Genomic DNA, 19,122 nt, shown 5'->3' on the forward strand with positions numbered 1-19,122 from the left:
ATAGGCAGCTACTGCCATGCAAGAAGAAAAACTCCTTGTTTTACCGAGGGCTGCAAAACACACAAAGGACATAGGATAGCATTGTAAGAAATATTAACATGTGACCTACAACGGTCTGATGCTCTTTCCACACTTCATTAGCTGGATGTGAACAACTTTTTGTAGACAATCTGACTGCAAAAGTGCAGAAGACTAATGTGAAAAATTCAAAAATCCTCTCCAAGGAGTTTGGTAGAGAACCAACAAGCTGGTGCCCAAATGCTACACTGCAAGCTGGAAGCCCAAGCCCTGCCCCATATTGCTACTACCACTCCATGCGACCTCAACAAGTGTCTTCACTGTTCTATCTTCCTGTCTGTAATGCTGGCAGAAGGAACACTCTTATGACTGACTTGCATGGCAGTTTAAGGTCAAATCACCAAGCTTTGCACTTAGGTGGCTGACTTGTGTGTGTCCCACACCACTCATTTTTGTTATGAAGGTGGTAATCTCAGGCAGGAGCCGGACAGACTGCGGTAGCAATGATGGCAACAACTTAAACCCACAGAGCTGTTTACTAAATGACCATGTGCTTAAGTTTACAAACGCTGACTTGCGGCGAGACCCTAGATGAACCACAAAAACCCCTGCAAACTGATCCCAAAACAGCTCTGAGCAGACAGACCCACGCCTATGCTGATTTCTGAGAACTACTCGGTGCAGGGGGCCCTACCCATCTAACACTGCTTGCAGCACACCTTGCTCTCTGTCACTTCTTCTCATTCTCTAAAAGATCCCACAGACATGAGGGACCTAGATATGGTGACAGGTAATCTGGGATCTTAAAACATTGYCACAGAAGTTAACAACAGACTTCTCTTGTCAGCGGATGGTATGATACATTATTTTTTAAGRTTTATTTGTTTTGAATTAGGTAAGTTCAGGTTGATATTCCAGTACATATTTGCAGCATCTGACTTCAGTAGATAAACTAATAAAATAGGSTGCACAACATAAGCACTGTCCAATATATGCACATTAGGGAGCCTCTACGTATTCATTTGTGTTGATTCTTAGATCTACGTGAATCTGGAACATCAGGCTGGAAGATCAAACATACAGCAGCATGCCAGCCAGAAAACATGCCTMGATCGTGTCCCTTGATTAGCATGGAAATCAGGATGCAACCAAGTAAGAAAAAACAATACTGCACCAAGCACCCAAAATGTCACCACAGAAGATTAAAATCAACAGTAAACTAAGACCATCTGCACCAGTTCAGCATGGTAAGAAATACTCTAAAAGAAAACTTGTCTGAAAAAACACAAGATTTTTAAAGGAATTTAAGCATTATGACTCATAAATCCACATGTCAATATGCATACAAATATTACGAGATATTTAAACTCAGAAATAAGACACTGAAATTTTAAGATAAAGAAAAATATATTGTGGAAGCTAGCCTGGAAGCTTTAAATTTAGGTTATTCTGTTTTTTAAAGATAAATACACAAAAGTGTGCAATACAACAAGAGTATCAGATCTTCTGGAACCAACAATCCYTATCTCTTTACATACCTAAAAATGCATTACAAAATCCAAAATTAGACAGGCAGTTTGGAAGTGCTCTCTTAGTAAAGCATACCAAACTAAACATCAAAGAACTCAGTTATATAAAAAAGATTTAATTAAATAAAAAAATATAAAAGGYGCATCCCACCCTCTTCTCTCAAAAGAACTGTCATGAACTCTCCCGAATTTCCCCTTCTTCCTCAGATGAAAGGGATGAACTTTCATTGCTTGAGTCATCAGCAGATTCACGGGCATCTGGGGGTGTAGGATACAAACAAAACAAAAACAAGCCATTAGTTCCAGCACTGCTGTTTTCCCTCTTTCCAGTTTGCTCATGAAACAGAAGCAGCGTTCCCTATCTTCTTCCTTTTAATCACAGCTTCCTCGAGGATAACCATTTAATAAGATAYGAACAGTTTCGTACACAGGATATGGCCCTGTGTAGGACCTCGCAGTTGAAGGAGAAAGCAAGGCAATATTTAGGATTTATTTTTTTAAATCTTGGTCTTTCAGTCAAGCAGTTAAGCAAGGTATTTATCCCATACAAAACTCTTCCTCTTTGGGCCCTGAAAATTTCAAATTGTTGCCTTTGTTCATTTTCAAATGTCATTTTCCAGGTTGTCACATACATATTTTACAAATGTAATGAATTACAAGTTATTTGAAGTTTTGTTAGCATTTTAAGATGGTGAGCTATTGAGAAATACTAAATGAAAATGAAAACCAAGATGAGGCACATATGTGCTCCTTTAACATGTTCCAGCATCCCAAAGCTGGTGTCAAGCTGCATGAATCCATGACCTAAAGCTGATGAGGTTAAAGCTTCACAATAACTTGGGTGTTAGGACAGGCTGTTGTGTTCTCTTGATATCATGTTGTGCAGCACTCATTTCCCAAACGGGTCTTCAGCCCGCGACTCCTGCCTTAATGAGCACCGACCCGTCATCTTGTGGTGAGGTCACCACATGCCACTGCTCTGTGGCACTCGCACATAAGCGATACAAAAATAAACTACAGCAATGTAGGCCCATGAGACACACGSTATTCACACTGCTATTTTCAAGTATTTGATCTGCCTATGAATTTAAAGAAATTTTTGAGCATTTGGTGTCAGATGCTCCATTCAGGAACCATTACCAAAYGGGAGCTGATGAGGTACTCTCTTGTCCAGATAACTTCTATGGCTGGCAAACGTGGATAATGCATGGGACACAATGTGCACCTGTACAGTTGCAATGGAATTTGTTCAAGAAAATAGAAGCATTTCACCCAGAAACATCCGAGGTCACATTTTGTCTACATTAAATCTAGTGTATAATCAATTAACATTTATATGTCAGAGATGTACTGAGTAATGCATGAAGTGAGGATTATTTTTGCCCCTAAACCCTGTAAAAACTTCTGTAATCCCCTACTGACTTCAGCCATGACTGACCTCGCATGCTGAAAGCAGAGCACCTGTATTTTTTGCTTTCAGCAAGTCAAGCATCAAGACATCACATGAAAGAATTTGGTAATCTTCTGACTCACAAAGAAGCTCAACAGACAAATTTTAGCTTTAGTTTAGTCTGCTATAGTATGTTTTATTTAGTAGGAATTATAGATTGCCTTCTCTCAAATATAGTGTATTTGTAATAGGTTTGACAGCATTGCCTATAAGTTAAAATCACCCAGTCCCTCTCATCATAGAACTGTCTGCAGTTTACTGCTCATGTAAAACTTAAGCATCAGGTTTAATTTTCCAGTGCCAGTTACCTTCCTCAATCTTTTTTTTTTTTTCTGTTCAGACAAAATACTTCAGTCATTTCTGAGAACAAGGACAGGAAAAATAGACTTTGTCTTCATTAATTCTAGCGCCTTCTCAGCTCTAGCTCCCCTCCGCCTCTGGGAGTGCTAACTTGAAATACAAGGGTAATGGTCATCTCTGCCAAGCTCATGCCTGCTGCTGCGGCTATGAAAACTAGGCTCTCATCAGCCAGCCTCTTCCTGGGGAAAGTGACAGGTAGATCTGAGATTATTGCGTAAAGAAATATCATTTTAGCAGTTAAATTCCTCATTCATTTTTGTCTGCACTACACACRTTCTAGCCTGCATAAACCCCTCTGAAAACAGAGCCCAGCAGTGACGGGGGCTGCGCTAGCCCGCGTGCCCGAAGTCCAGTTACCCAAACTGCGGCACACGGCTGCGGCGGAGAGCTCGGCTGGGCCGGCCGCCAGGGACATGCAGCCCTCCGGGAACACCGAGAAGGGAAGGGAGGCAGAAAGGAAGGGCAATATTGGCAGAGACAGAGTAATCTAGAGCAGGATGGCTTAGGAAGGAGCATGGGATGGATACAGCTGGTGAAGAACCTGGATGGCGACTAACACAAGATGCCGGGCAGAACAGCCACTGCTTGGGAGACAGAAGCAGGCTTAAGAACCTCTCTGGTTACAACACACTTCTCCCTGGAGGGTCAGGAGGTGAAGTCCAGATTTCCCCTCMCCAAGCATCTCTGAAAACAGCTAACAAATATTGCTCTTTCTCCTTTATTCCAATGGTGAAACTCAAAGGAAGAACACAGTGCTTGCAGTACACTTCTACAAAAGGCTCCAAAAGTGACTTTTTGTCTTCTAGTGGTACAACAAGAACAACAGAAAACACCTCTTATTTTTATATTCGTGTTCTGAACATGCTTTTGCTGATTCTGTGGAGTACTGGAAACTTGGAAAATTCAGTACCAGAAAAGAGTATGCTTGTTGCAAAATACAGTCTATACTCAATGCATAAATACATAGTTAAGGACTCAGTGCTCATACAGAAGATCATAAGAATCACAGAAGAGGGAAAGATTACAAATACACATTCAACAYCCTTAATATTTATAAGATAAAAAGTTTATATAAAAATGTGATGCTCTATGTCTTGCAGCTCACTAGTTACTCATTTTTTTCTTATCATTTAAGAGYATGTATTATTGTTTTACTGGAAACATCAAGTATATAACTGGTCTTGTTAAAGCAACTTTTTCAGGTGTAAAATGCTTGTCCATCTCTTAGTAAAACAAACACACACCTATCCTTTCACTGAAATCATATTTTTAAAAAACAAAYAATTTAATTTTACCATTTAAACTCAAGCTTTATGGAGAAAAAAAGACAAACAGGTGCTTTGGCAATGGGAAGAAAGATGAGAGACTGAGAAGGCTTTTTTTTTTTTCATTATGTATTTCCATAGAGATATTTGGCTTCTTACTTTCCAAAATTACTGCTTGAGTGTTAAAACTAGCTTATAGCAAATATTAAATAAGGAAGGAGAAGATTTTAATGCTTAACATTGAACAAAATATTTCATCCCTTCACAAGAGCATAAGTGAATGCCTAACTCCTGGTAATGTGAGCAGGCACAAAAGAGTTTTTTGGACAGCAGAAGGTCTGGCTGAATCAATACTTACTGTATACAAATGAAAAGTTGATAATATTCTATACTATATAAATATCCCTATTTTGCATTTAAATGTGCTGTAAATATTTAAATAAACAGTGTCTACAGCTATGTATATAAATAATTGCAAGTGCAACTATTTTAAATATTTTATTTCCGTTTTTCTGGAGCCTTCAGTTCATTTTCATACATGACTGCATACAGATTTAGAGAAGACAATCTGATTTTAAGTGGGTTTCATCCTCCCTCTAAATGAGTATTTCTCTTTCCATTCCTCAGTTACTGTGCTTACATGCTTACTCCCATGCTAACAGAAAAAGCTCCACGAAAAAGTGCACAATTCAAACTCAAGGCTGAAGTAAATGCTAATATGTTAAGTAAAAGGATGTACAAAAATAACATGATTTTCACAATTTTAATCACAATTATTTTTCTCTGCTAGTTCTAATCTTTTGCTATGTCATACTCAACATCCTGTAACAGGGAACTATGCTCTTGATTTTTACAGATTCTATAGAAACAGCTGCAAAAAAAAAAAGGATTAAAAAGATTAATGAGTCCCTAAACCTGAAACAGCTGCCAGTGTTCCCTGAATACTAGCTTCAGGGATGACTGCTGAGTGATCTCTGCAACAGAGGAAGGTCAGTCTTGAAGATCGGCACCAGCCATGTGCTGTGATGGAGCTATTGGCATGTCCCCTGCTACATCAGCACTTTCCTCCTTCACCCTCCTGCCCTGCTTTCTTCTGGAACCCACTAAGCACTGCAGAAGTAGGATTTCAAAATATAGTTGTTCAATCAACACCTGTTTGAATCTATACCCTTAAAAGGGCAACTTCCCTACTAGCTCAGCAGACAATAATGACAGCCACCCTATTCAAATTCAGTTTATGAGTCAATCGTAATCCCCTCCTGGCATCTAAACCACAGGGGGAGGGCTGACTACTGACAAGCAAAGGCCCTAGCTCAAGAAATAATGGATAAACTGAAGGTATCTAGTGTCCTTGTCCTCCAGTAAATCTACATGCATGTCTAGTGTGAATATCAGCAGATCTAGTTTCTCACACAAGACCTCTTCCAATCCTTGGGCAGAGTGTTTCACTCTCAGAAGCTCTTGCAACATGTAGGGCAAGAAATGTTCTCACTCTGTTTCTCTGAGAGCAGACTGCTCTGGTGCATTACTTGGTGTAATCTAGCCAAAACAGCCAAAATCTGTGGAAGTTTGATATCACTAGTACAATATTCTCRGCATCACATTTATTCAATCTAATTAAATACGTACAGAGCCATGATTCAGTTTTTGCAARGAAATTTCCACTGCAAGAATGTTCACACCTTCTTCTCAGAAATTTGTAAACATCAGACTTGCCCATCGCTGCAAATGATGCAACTGGACAACTACAGTGATTAGTTAAACTGCCTCTTCTATCAGCAGCTGCAAAAAATGAAGCTGGGACATGAAGTCTTCATAGTGGGGAAAAGGATGGAAATGAACTTCAAAACTAAAATAACTCCTACTAGACTTCAACTCTTYGCTAAGTTATCTCCAAAACAAAGTTTTCTCCCAAAGGAGTACTTTTCAAAGATAATGTAGTGTTTTCAACCCAACTGCAAAGTCACTTCATCATTAYGATTGTTAATGGCTAGCTTGTAATTCAAAATCATCTGTCCAGTGTTAGAAGTTATGCTGGGAAATCACAAAAAATCATTTMATTTTGTGATCTGTAGGCTTATTATCTGTAGGCTATTATTATCTGTAGGCTTATCTTGATCTTCCCCAGAGAGCTTGACTTTTCAGAAACAACCAACTCTGTCAAACTTTGCTCAATATAAAACTTGGCACAATTCTGAAGAATTATTTTACTGTGTGGCTAAAATTATATTAAAATGGAACAAGCCCTAGTAAACAAATTTAGGACAAATACATACAATACAGCTTGTGTTCATAAGCCATTAACCAGTAGATCTAAGACAGAGCATTCACAACAGCTTTTTTGTAGTGATCTTTTACATTTAGAGGGAAATACAAGACATACTGTACATTCCCAGCATTAATAATGGGTGTATCCTTAATTATTGTTTATCCAACTAAAATATCTAAGCATAGCATAACAGGAAATAAATATATGCTTACCTTGGCCAAGAACCACCATGTCATTCTTCAGTGTTTTCAAGACCACAAAWAACGTTGGGTACTCAATTATTACTTTGTCTTTCAAATTGTCTAGGAGGCTTCTACTGGCATCCAGTTCATTGTACCTTAAAAATAACAGGAAAGTTTACTTTAGATTTTAATACTACCAAGGACATAATGAATACTTTCTTAAAAAAAAAAGTTTCTGGAAATTCACAAGATTTTCAGATGATATCATGTTCAGAAGAACTATCTTATGAATCAGATTAAATATCCAGTCCTATCATCCAACTACACCAAGTTTTTTTTAACCTTCTTAACGTCTAAGCCTAAGAACATGAGAAGAAGAATGAAATTCCCATCTTTCTATGGGCTGAAATGTTTTAAGAGTTCTTAATAGATATCTTTACCAAAAGCAGATATGGACATCAAAATGTGTATATAYATRTGTGTATATACWCATACATAAAAGTATTTCCTATGGCAGCTCTTCTTTCTCTGATCATTTATATGTTATGCAGTTGGGCTTTCTTTTCYCATTTATGAAAATCAGATTCTAAATTAATATAAGACTGAGTGCTCTACTTGTTTTTCYGACCAGTCACCCTTAGTATATACACTTAATACATGTTTGTAATTTTTCATGCTCAAGGGTTTTCATACTACAAGTTTAATTTACATGGTTAGTAGTGTATCTTAGTTTATCACGTTGCTTATGGATTATCAATGATTTATTGGAAAGTCAAAATAAAAAACAGAGCTAAATGACTATCAAAACAAACGCACACTGGAAGCACTTAGAGCTCTGTGCAGTAATGGCTTGCATACTCAAAACAGACAACACTGATCCCCATTAYGGCAATTGTTTCTAAAAGATGGTACAATATTCCTGTTTATGCCTAAACAAATCTCTGCTCCCAGCATCATCTGCAAAAAATTCCTTGCAGAAAACTCCACATATTTGTGCGTGCTACAAGAGGCACAGGTCTTGGACGAGCAGCGCTTTCCCATATAAGGGCTCCTCTTTACCCTAGAGGGTGAAGTCAGTTATGTAACAAATTATGCCACAGTAATAAAAACTAAACTGAGCATATTCTCCACAATTATATCTTATAACAGTAATACTCTCTCCCAACTCTCTAACAAAAAACCTGGATGTATTTTTTGGGGGAAAGGAAACAGTATTTCAAAGCCCTCTAAAAGACAACCCCGTTGCTTTCACTTGATATACTTACAGCATCCAACAAATGCTCTGATAYTATTACACTGCAATCTGAGTTACGCGATTCTTTCTGTAATCAGGATTATTTAATTACTACTAAGCTACTGCATCAGTTAAAAGCACATGAAGTTCAAAAATAAAACATGCTCTGGGTAATAAGTGAAGTATTTCTCATAGCTGCTCTTCCTTCTCTGATCATTTACATGTTATGCAGCCGGGTTTTCTTTTGCCAAAAAATACACTGGACGGGTGAAGGAAATTACATACTTTGATTTACGGGAATGTGTAATTAAGAACAGTACATCAGAGGAGTTAGCGGACAAGAAGAATATTGAAGGTAAAACAAGATTTGAGTTCCTGGGATTTAAGGAAAAGTTAGTTTGAGCAAAAACTATTTCTCTCTCATATTCAACTTCAATCATCATGAAAATATTTGGTTTCATGTTTCTCTCAACCCAAAGTAATTATGACCTGTTCTTACTGAAACCCTTTAAAAGGGATAACAGTATATTACATTTCTTATTGAATGAATGCATTCATAACTTGTGGATTAACACACATGAGCAGAAACATATTTACTGCTTTATTTACAGTACTCTAAATGCAAAGTATGGCAATACCTTTCCTTTGGCAAAGACCTCCACACATTCTTTTCTGGTTAAGCAAACATTTACCACCAAGAGGCTAAAGTAATTCACATGCCACAATACACTTTCCATTATCTCATGTTTTAGACAAAACATCTTTAGCGTCCAGYTTGGCATAAGATAAAACATTTGTACTTAAAACTATTTTATGATAGTAAATTACTGATGTGTTAGATCACYGAGTCACAGCTTTATCTTTTCTGTTTTTTAAGTAAATTTTATTGGTTCACAGTGACAGAGAAAACATCCAAAATTTTAGTGCATAATCTGGGCTGTAAACTTCATGGAGAATATAACAATGGAGCTTAATACTTCTCTTTGAAACTTCCCTGTTACTGCCTACTCTATCCAAAAGACCTCAGTCTACCATACTCTCCACATCATATCCAAGTGCAGCTTGAGGTTTTGTGGTAATCCACCTGCCAGTCTTTTCCTTGACTGCACATACTTAAAAGATCTCAGTGGAAAACTAATACCTGTCTCTCAGTTCTAAAGAAAAATACAGGATGGCTTCTGAACAAGACTGATTTTCTCAGGTTCTCTCTGGAAGACTTTGTCCTGATAAAACCTCCCAAAATTTCTCCCAGGAGTAGATAAAAGTCATATACACTGAGTTAACAACACAGACCTCTGGCCAGAAGACAGCCTTATAAGGCTTTTCCAGAACCCTAATTTTACACACAAATTCAATTTTTTACTTATGAAAGAGTTTAGTCATTTTGGAGGAAAGCTGAAAAGAATGAATCTGAAAAAYTACATGAAATGGATTTTTACAGGTCTCCTGACTTCCTGAACTGATCATGCACCACGAGGAGCTGAATACATGAGGCTGGTAATGCTGCACACAGGTTCTTCTCCCATGCATTTGCCGAGAAGCAGCTCCATGGTGGGCAGGCGTCACTAAGGCTGGGGCAGGGAGAARCAGGATCAGATCATGAGGAGGTATTCTTCCACCACCAGTTTTACCTGCTGGCCCTGCAGCACTGCCAGGTTGCCTGGGCTGCTCAGTAAGAACCAACTGCAGCCCTTCCCAGACCCTTCCTTCAGTGCACAGTCCCATTCAAACAGCCGGTTAAAACGAATGACAACCAACATAAGTCTGTCCTTTCACTCTGTGACCCTTCTGCACCCCAGGGCCTGTCACAAGAACCAACTTAACCAAGGCTATCATCCCAAACGAGCTCCTTCAGCCCTTTATGATAAAATGGATTGGGACACAAGGTAAGTTCCAGGCCCTCAAATGAACTGACCATAGTCACAAAACCATTCCCTTACTGCTTCATCTTCACACCTCCCTTTAACCATCCCACTGCTTTTTCCTCTCTCCCACTGCCCATCTTAAATTACTGCCTGCCACTGACCACGCATGTCAACAAGCAGCAACTGCCTTTGAACCCAGATGTGCTCAATCACATCCCTGAAGTGTAAATTTGGAAAGAAATTAACAACACGTTTTTTTTTTTAAATAACTCATAGTTAAAACATACTACTGGAGATAAGCCTCCACATTCTGGTATCTAAAGCACTTTCTCCCCACCTTGCCTCCAATGGCTTCTCAATTGCCACAGCCAGTGGGACTTCTCCTTGCACCCTTCATGAAACAGTCTTCCTGCCCTGCCACTTAACTTCCCACATATTTTTTCAGTCCCTTCCATACATTCCCACAGTTTCACCATTCTACACCCCCTTCTGATAAGCCTCCTTGATTATTTTCTTTCCCCAAGCAATGTCTCAAAGAAATGGGCCTGGATATTTTTCTTAGTCAGAAGATTCCATTTATAAGGACCAAAGAGACAATCTTGGCAGACAACAGCTTTTGACTTCAGTTGGTATGAAACAACAATAACTGCTTCTTAAAGGACAAAAAATAAGTAAAATTTTGCTTGCAAGTAGGCAATTTAAAAACCTACCAAAACTGTGACAATTAAAAAACTTTAACAAGATTCAGCAATCCTACATGAGTTCCTATATAATCTTTTACAGATATATCTGCTCTGTGAATCACTTTYGTTACCTTCCACAAAATGCTGAATTTAACTCGACTCTGCACTTTTGCTAGCATTTATGAGTTTCTGCAAAGGATAGTTTCAGTATCTATAGTTACTCCACTACCTTCCAGGAATTCAAAAATTCAGTCTCCTAATCTGTCTCCCACAGACAGGAATGCTATATTAGGTCACTGCATGACAACAAACCCCCAAATGGAGCCTATGGCTATCATCTCAGTGGCGTAACTTGTCTCCATGAATTCAGACAGCAGGAAATTCCCTGCTAAGAGCAGGTTTTCCTGAATGTCATCTACAGGAACTACGATTTTAATAGTAAAAAAAAAAACCTTGCAATCTGGAATTAAAGATAAACTGTAAACATGTTATTTCTTCAATTTGATCTTTTACTCACTGAAAACAGAGCAAACTGGTTTTAATCATCTAAGTCACTCCATGTATTACTAAAATACATATGTTTGTATAATAATGTCCAAAATTTTCTAGTGATAGCTATCAAATAAAGCCCTTAGTCATATTTTAAGCAAAGATTCTTCTTCTTCCTAGAACTGAGTGGAAACATTAAGGTATTTTTTGGCATAACTCAGATAGAACATAGGACTTCATGAAATCTGTTTCAGGCCTAATGCTAAAAACTCATCACCAATCTCCCATCAACTAATGGGAAGAAAAAGGATTACCCCTCCACCCGCCCCAAAAGGAGGGTAGCCTTTTCTAGACATCTACGTTTGCCTTGAAGAGAGCAAAGGTTGGGTACAACACTKGCAAAGTCTCTTCCAAGCACTCATTCTGAAGCGCTGCAGCACAGCAAGGATAATAACTAACAGATGGACTTTCATTCCTAAGTAGTGAATAACCTCTTCGTGTGGTTATGATTTGGTGAATATGGAAGTAGTGAAATGCACTTTTGAATTAGATATGAAAGTTGTATTTCAGAAAATGAACATAATGTATTACACATACTTAATGATGTACAATTTTTGTATTTAGCTTTGTCCCTAGAATTTTAACATTTTTTAAAATTTGGAACAATTTTGTTAGTCTATATATGGGAGAATTAGAAAATTCAGTAAGTTAAAAAAAAAAGTGGAGGTAAGGTTTAAGTCAGACCCCTGTCTTCATTAACTTCAATACCTTCATTACAGCACAGCAGGAAGTGTTCAGAGAGAGAAAAAAAAAGGCAAAATTACGACAGAGACTCTTCTCTTATTATCTTATTTGGCCCACAAATCTTGCTCAGAATCAATTAAGAAAAAAAAGTATTATGAAAATTAAACTCATCAGGATAAGGAAAGGTTATTTACAGAGCAGGTCTTCCTTATTAGTGTTCTACTCCCTCAGCTACACACACCTGCATAATGGCAGCGGCATGCAGGGACTGAATCCGAAATACTAAGCATCAACAAGACAGAGCTTCATAGAGTTAAAACAGCAACGTCTGCAGACAAACCTCAGGTAGAAGTCCACTGCACAGAAAGAAAAGTAGCCAGCTTACTAGGAAAGCATCTTATCACCATCTCCAAGCTATAGCAACATATGTAGAATGCATTCCACATATCTGCATTTAATGCATTTCCATTATGCATATATGCATATTATAAATGCATTTCCAAACGTAAAGAATATCATGATGCTATTCCTTTTCCCTGCTGTATTTGAGCCAAAGATCATTTTTAAACAAAGACTCTATTAAAAGAAGCTATATCAATCCACAGCTGCTGCTTTTTTCTATAGGCCATAAGAGGCCCTTCCTCTAGGGAAATCTGAAAACTGTTGAAAACTGAATTTTAAAGTGGATTAAAAAAACCYCAAAAAAGAAGGAAACAAAAAAAGAAAACAACAATCCCTCCCTCCAAATCCCCACTCTTCATACAAACATATTTCAGAGTTAAAACATCCTGGGAAGAGCAAAATAACAGCCAAGTGAAGAAAGAAGGGGCACTAACTGTCACCTAAGTTATCAGATACAATAATGTCTGGCTAGGAGCATTCAGCAAGTTGTTCACTTTTATCACAAAAAATACACAGGATAGTTAATGGAAAGAAAAGAGATAAGCAAAATAAGAATACAAGTATGTCATCCTAGAAGTATAAAGGTTGTCCTTGTTTAAACCTCTCAAGAATGAGGCAATTGCTCAAAGAGAAAAACACAGCAGAAGTTGTTTAAAGACAATCACGGAAAAATAAATCAGTTGACGGTGAAAAATAAAAAGCAGATAAGGCATCTGCTGCAACAATTTGGTGGACAGAGCATTAAGACTGAAGTGCTAAAAGGATTCAGGATGCATAAAAATGATCTAAAAGACTAACTGAAGGACAAACTATTCTGAATCTTTCCTTATGGGAGAAAACGTGACAAAACAAGTCCAGAAGGAAAATGTGAAAACAGCAAATGTCAGTTTCTTGGATTCAGTAAAATTTGGTTCAAAGAACAAAGAACTGATACTGAATTTCAAGAAAGCAAATATTTTACCCATCTCTATAAGACATAATGAGAAGTAATCATACAATCCAGCAGCAAGTAAAGACATTACAATCCAAGTGCATCATGGATTCAAAGTGGTGCTTTATACATGAATTTGCCAAGTAGCTTCATAAATTGCTCAAAGGCCCAGGTATAAAAATCTACCATAGTGTAGCTATCACCAAAAAAGGAATACCAAAATCATGTGAGGCTACTACAGGAATGATACACAAAACAGCCTAAAGGGTCAATGACGGACAAAAGGTCTAAAGGGAATATGCAATTTCAGAAAGGAAAAGTCACCAAAGAGAGTGATTTGACTACTGAAGATGAATTCTTGAAGTTTCAAAAACTGCCACAGTATTAGTGGCATTTTTAGTACAAGTAAAAGCTGTTGATGCCTGGTTCCCCCAAAATGCAGGAAAATCAAAACATGTAAATTTATGATTAGTAAATTACTAGCATAATCATGAGAGAGGAGAAAAACTGAATGTCACAGGTCTATTTTAATTATAGTTCATCTGTTACACAAGTCTCACGAGATGCATCTTGGCATATTACTACACATAGTCTTCTAGGTGGGGGGTTTACCAAAGTATTCTGAAGGATGCAATGAAAAACTCTAAYATACCAAGTTAGGAAATTTATATTTGCATGCAAATTTATACTTATCTGCATGGGAATCTCAGTGCCAGAAACCCTCCATTAACGGGTTACTAATGCTTTACAATGAAAACAAAAAGCTATGGAATGAACAAAACAAGTTATTTTCTTGGCAAAACAAGCAGGAAGGTCAACTCCCTCCTTGGCTGGGTTGAAACAATCAGTCCTAGCTCATTTCYGTCAGGAAAGAGAAGAACAGAGGGATTCCCCTTTGGCACCATCAGAAGGAAATAACGGGTTCTCACCTTTATGACTGGACATAAAAAGATTCCCCTTTACGCTGCCTTTGTTAAAACACTGATGGCTAAGCTGCCATTTTTCACAGCACTGCAGCTTCCTTTATCACCTCAGTTCCTCTCAGACACAAACTCGTTTGCCTCTTTGCTTCTAGAAGCCTTTGACTCCAGCTTCCCCATGCCGCCTGGTCCCCAGATACTGAGAAAAGCTCATTCTAACCTTGCTAGATCATGAACTAGCTTTAAGTCAGTGTCTCCTTCCTTCCGAGACTAGCAACTAATATATTCTTTCCAAGGCAAACCCTCTCCCTTCTTCAGGAAAATATTTAACAACCACCCAGTTGGATGCAGTTTAATTAAACTCCTCAAAACATCTCAACACTACACTTCTGCTAGACTGGAACAGGACAAAGGGTTTCAGCTTCTRGTCTGCAACTCATTTTTAGCTGCTGCCTCTGCCCCAGGGGCAACATATTTGATAGATTATTCAATAGGGTTTTTTTTCAGCTAAAGTTTTCTTGTGGACTACATGGACTGCCTTCTTGCCTTTAAGCATGCCTCATACATGCATGCTACACATTACACAGACTTCTATAAAGGCTTTTTCTATACTATGCATATACTGCAACACAGTTATACATGTGAGTTTCTGTCTGTATCCCAGGAAAGATGGTGGGCTGAAGCAAGCTGCAACATCCRCTCTGGAAAGAGCCATTCCCAAATGCACACTTTCTCAAGAGTACACAGAAGAATAACCTGTGCATACGYTGGCTACACTGCTCACAACTACAAGCCCAGTTATGTGGCAGAGAAGATGTTACAGTCTAGATTTTTCCTGATAGTTTTAGAATCTAGGGTCTGTCCACTTGCTTTGTAAATGCGAAGGGTCTGAAGGTCTTTGAAACTGCCTGGAGTGTTTACATGACACCACTAAACGAAGAGAAAGGCAGAGGGCAAACCATTGGCTGAAGCTAACACTWACGCTTTTACTGTTATCTCAACCTTTACTTCTTTACTTACCCGCACATTCCTCCTCTATAAGTGGTCTGCATCTAACTTGCTGTAACACAGACTGCAGGATTTTGGAATGCAGACTGCAATTTCAAATAAATCTTTGTGCAATAGATGGCTCAAAGTCTTAGACACTCTAGCTGGGACATTCAGAAGTCCTAATGCAATACCATTAATTATAAGCTAGTTCATCCAAAAGAATTCAGTACGAGTTACAAAACGCTGGATTTTCTTTTTTTTTTTCCAAAAACAGGCACATACTGGTTCATAAAGGAATCCCTTTCAGGAAAGAAACAAAACAAAAAAAAAAAAGAATGATTGCTCAAGATAGTAAGATGGACCAATTCTGTTTTGTTTCAAATCATCTCTAAAATCTCAAAGGTCAAGTAACTATAGTAAGACATCATAAACACTTAGTTATGCATACTGAAGATTCAGATCATACATACTTTTTATAGTCAGCAATGATTAGATTTCTGCTTCCCATTTGTGTTGTGTAATACATGATTTCAAATAAAAACGTAAGCAGATAGGAAAGAAAACTATTTTTACAGTAAAAGCTGCATATCCTGGAATCTGTTTTTCTCCATGCTTTTGTCTATACGGACCAATGTTCAAAGAAAGAAAGAGCAAGTGAAAATGACACTGAAATGGCTGGTGTAACAAAACTGGAAATGCCAAAAATGACATACAAGAAAATATTACAAAGTATTCAGTAGAAAAAGCCTGCAGTTTCACTTAAAAAAAAAAAAAAAAAATCACCCCCCCCAATACTCTGGGAAAAGAAAGAGTAAGTATTAATAGATAGGAACACTGTGTCTAAACTGCAGAATACAGACCAAATTCTATCTCTCCTTGAACAGGACAAAGTAGCCAGAGTCTGACTATAGCTGTGCAGTGAAAAATAACTATTGTAAGCTAGCTCCTTGATTTTGTAAAGCTGGCAGAGTTGCTTTTGTGCCAGCTGCTGTGGACTGGAGAGGAGTAATGAATTCTAGTGTCAATCTTCTGCTGGCGTAGGCTGATGCCAACGTGGGGGCTGCTCCAGCCCATGCCAAGGCCAGCAGTTCAGCCAAGGATTTGTATCCATTTGCAAAAATGCAAAGAAAGAAAAAATGCTTGAAATGTCACTTTCAGCAGAGCAATTTGCTAAAATAGTATTTTTGAAATGACTTTTAACTTGATGATAAAAAAGAACTAATTCATGCATTACACTAACAGCATTGTCCTAATGTCCTAATTGACCTAATGGTCATTTTTAAATGACAGGAAAATAAATAATCCAGTAATATTACATTTAAGAAGATCTCGTCCCATTACATTACTCTTTGAATTCCAAGAAAATTTTATGAAATTCTGTTGGCATATTTACACACACTAAAGCAAATCAAGAACTTACTTCATACTCCTAAATCTATTACTATGACTACTGTGACCTACTAATATGATCTATCCCTTAGATATTTTAAAAACAAAAGGCTACCAAAGAAAATTCTCTTTTAGCATAGAACTCAGTCATCCAAGGAAATAACTCTCATTTGTGCCAGCTGATCTTGAGACAGGAAAGTGCTCCAAAATTACTAACATCATCCAGCATTCTGGGAAGCAACTGCACTGGATCAGTTAAAACAAAGTAAGTATTCACCACCCTAAAGCAATGGCATTTCATAGAGAAGAACCTCTGATACTTGCTTAGCAGATTTCCTTACTGTGGCCCACAAGAATTAAGTGGCAAACAGGCCAGTGTTCTCACGTGTGCTAGCCAATATCACCACAGAGAGTAAGAAGTCCTTTGAAGTTGCAACTGTTTTCATATTGTTGGCTTTCTGAGTAATTAAAAAATGAGCTGCATCAGTACCACCAATATAAACCCCAATACTGCATGTTAGCATGAATCTATATGTTAGCATCGCTGACAGGTTTTATCTCAGCAGAACTACAAGAGATAGCCTGCTGTTGCTAGGTGCTCCAGCTCCTTGAAGGATATGSCGCACTGACTGCAGTGGGCTTTCCAGGCTTTTAAGACCAACAGGGTCAAATTTTCCAAGTACCTCAACATTAAATCAGTGCCTACTGATATCTTCAAAGCTCAAACGACTTTTCCTAATGACTTATTCTGAAACAGTGTTTCACATGTCATTCCAAATATATTAACAGYCAAAGAAAAATATGAACATGTAAAAAAGACCTAACATTAGTATTTAAGATAGCACTACTTTTTAATTCCATTAAACTAAAGTCATCTGGTCAAAGATAGGCAGCTATCTAAACTGACTTCCTGTACAATATTACTGAATGCAGTAAAACAGATCTTCCAGTTGTATGGTTTAAATTATGATTTACTTAATTATCTTCTAGGTAAAAATACTTACTGTAAAACAACTGTTGCAGTTATTCTTTCTTTAAAGATAGGATCATCTTATATGATGAGTTAGGAACTATTCCATCAAATATTTGCAGTTAAGAAAAACTATTCTATCCATTGATTTAACTACAACAAATATCAAGACTCTGTTCTTGGAATTTTTATTTTTTATTTTTTTGGTTACACAAAGCCTAATAAGGCAATTCTCAGGAAAATGAGAAGGTGTACTTCTCAAACCAGATTGTATAATTTGGCAATTGCATCTTCCCTTTCCTTAGTGGAAAAAGCAATACTCTTACCATATGAAGTCACTTTGAAGGCATCCCAAATAAAGGACTGAAGATAGTAAGGACATTAATTTATTCTGAAGAAAGAAAAGACTTCTCTATAAAAGAATGCAGACTGCAGAAATCATCCAAGAGGCAGCAGTTAAACCTTTCTTGGAATAGTTTCAGTTGARGACAGAATGGACACCGACTGAATATTGCATAACAGGTGAGAGAGAGGCAAGCATCACTAAACGGAAAACTATTATAACAACCTATTCAAATGCAGATTCTTTCCAAACCAAGGTTTTAAAGAAAGAAGAAAATTGTGCAACACTTGTGTTTTTAAAGCCTCCTTCATAAGATTCCTAATAAAGCAAACGGCAGTTAAATGAGAAGGCTGTCAAGCAGTGTAACAGTTTTGTCATATAATATTAGGTGATGGGCAGGGCAGAGCTGACATTAGGAGAGATTATGCTTTAGGTTACTCCATCATGGTCGCCCCAAATAATTGTGGAGTGCTACCAACTTATTCTGCAAACAATCCTGACATGTCAGTTTTAGACAAGAYGAGAGGTAGATAAGGATAAGAAACAAGGAAATGGAAATAAGAGCTTATTACAGATGAGAAAGTTTTCTCTAAGAATCATCAGCACTGATTATTAAAGGCAACTAGCATGAAGAAAGCAAGTACCATATTGTTTAGCAGCTATCCATTGTATCTATGCAATATCCATTGTATCTAGCTATCTATGTAATAGATATAATGAATTTATTCAGCTGCTTTTTAAAGTTCTCCAGAACTCCAGTGAAGACGCAAAAGTGCGTAGTAGATGGCTAATCTTTATTTCTGGAGAAGGAAAAAAAAAAACCCTGTATAAAACAAAATTTAAAGCATTCTGTAAAAGACCTTCAAACTAAAACGGTTGTTTGCTGTAAAACATAGCAAATAGCCAAAACTAAACCACAAACTCCCGGTTTATAAACATTTGCAGGAAATACTAAAATCCTTCTGTAAAATGGTATCTTGAAACTAGAAGCCTAACATTTTATAACCTGTAATAATCCTGCTTAGATATTTTCTGAAATAGCACTGCACTGCCTCAAAAATATGTAACAAACTCTGAAAAGTATTTTTC

General features: G+C 37.5%; 1 protein-coding gene across 1 annotated transcript in view; it reads right to left on the reverse strand.

Annotated features, from left to right (window-relative positions):
* Positions 1-1,647: 1,647 nt before the first annotated feature.
* The window catches only part of ZNHIT6 (zinc finger HIT-type containing 6), a 31,004-nt gene continuing 13,529 nt past the window's right edge, over positions 1,648-19,122 (reverse strand). The window contains exons 8-9 of the mRNA XM_085303509.1: positions 7,104-7,228; positions 1,648-1,805 (exon numbers count right to left, since the gene is read on the reverse strand). Of these exons, the coding sequence (XP_085159635.1) occupies positions 1,720-1,805; positions 7,104-7,228 (211 nt within the window). The 3' untranslated portion in view covers positions 1,648-1,719. The remainder of the gene's footprint in view (positions 1,806-7,103; positions 7,229-19,122) is intronic.

Source organism: Rhea americana, unplaced genomic scaffold, assembly GCF_003343005.1.
Source record: "Rhea americana isolate MKP2758 unplaced genomic scaffold, rheAme1 scaffold_2, whole genome shotgun sequence".
NCBI lineage: Eukaryota > Metazoa > Chordata > Aves > Rheiformes > Rheidae > Rhea > Rhea americana.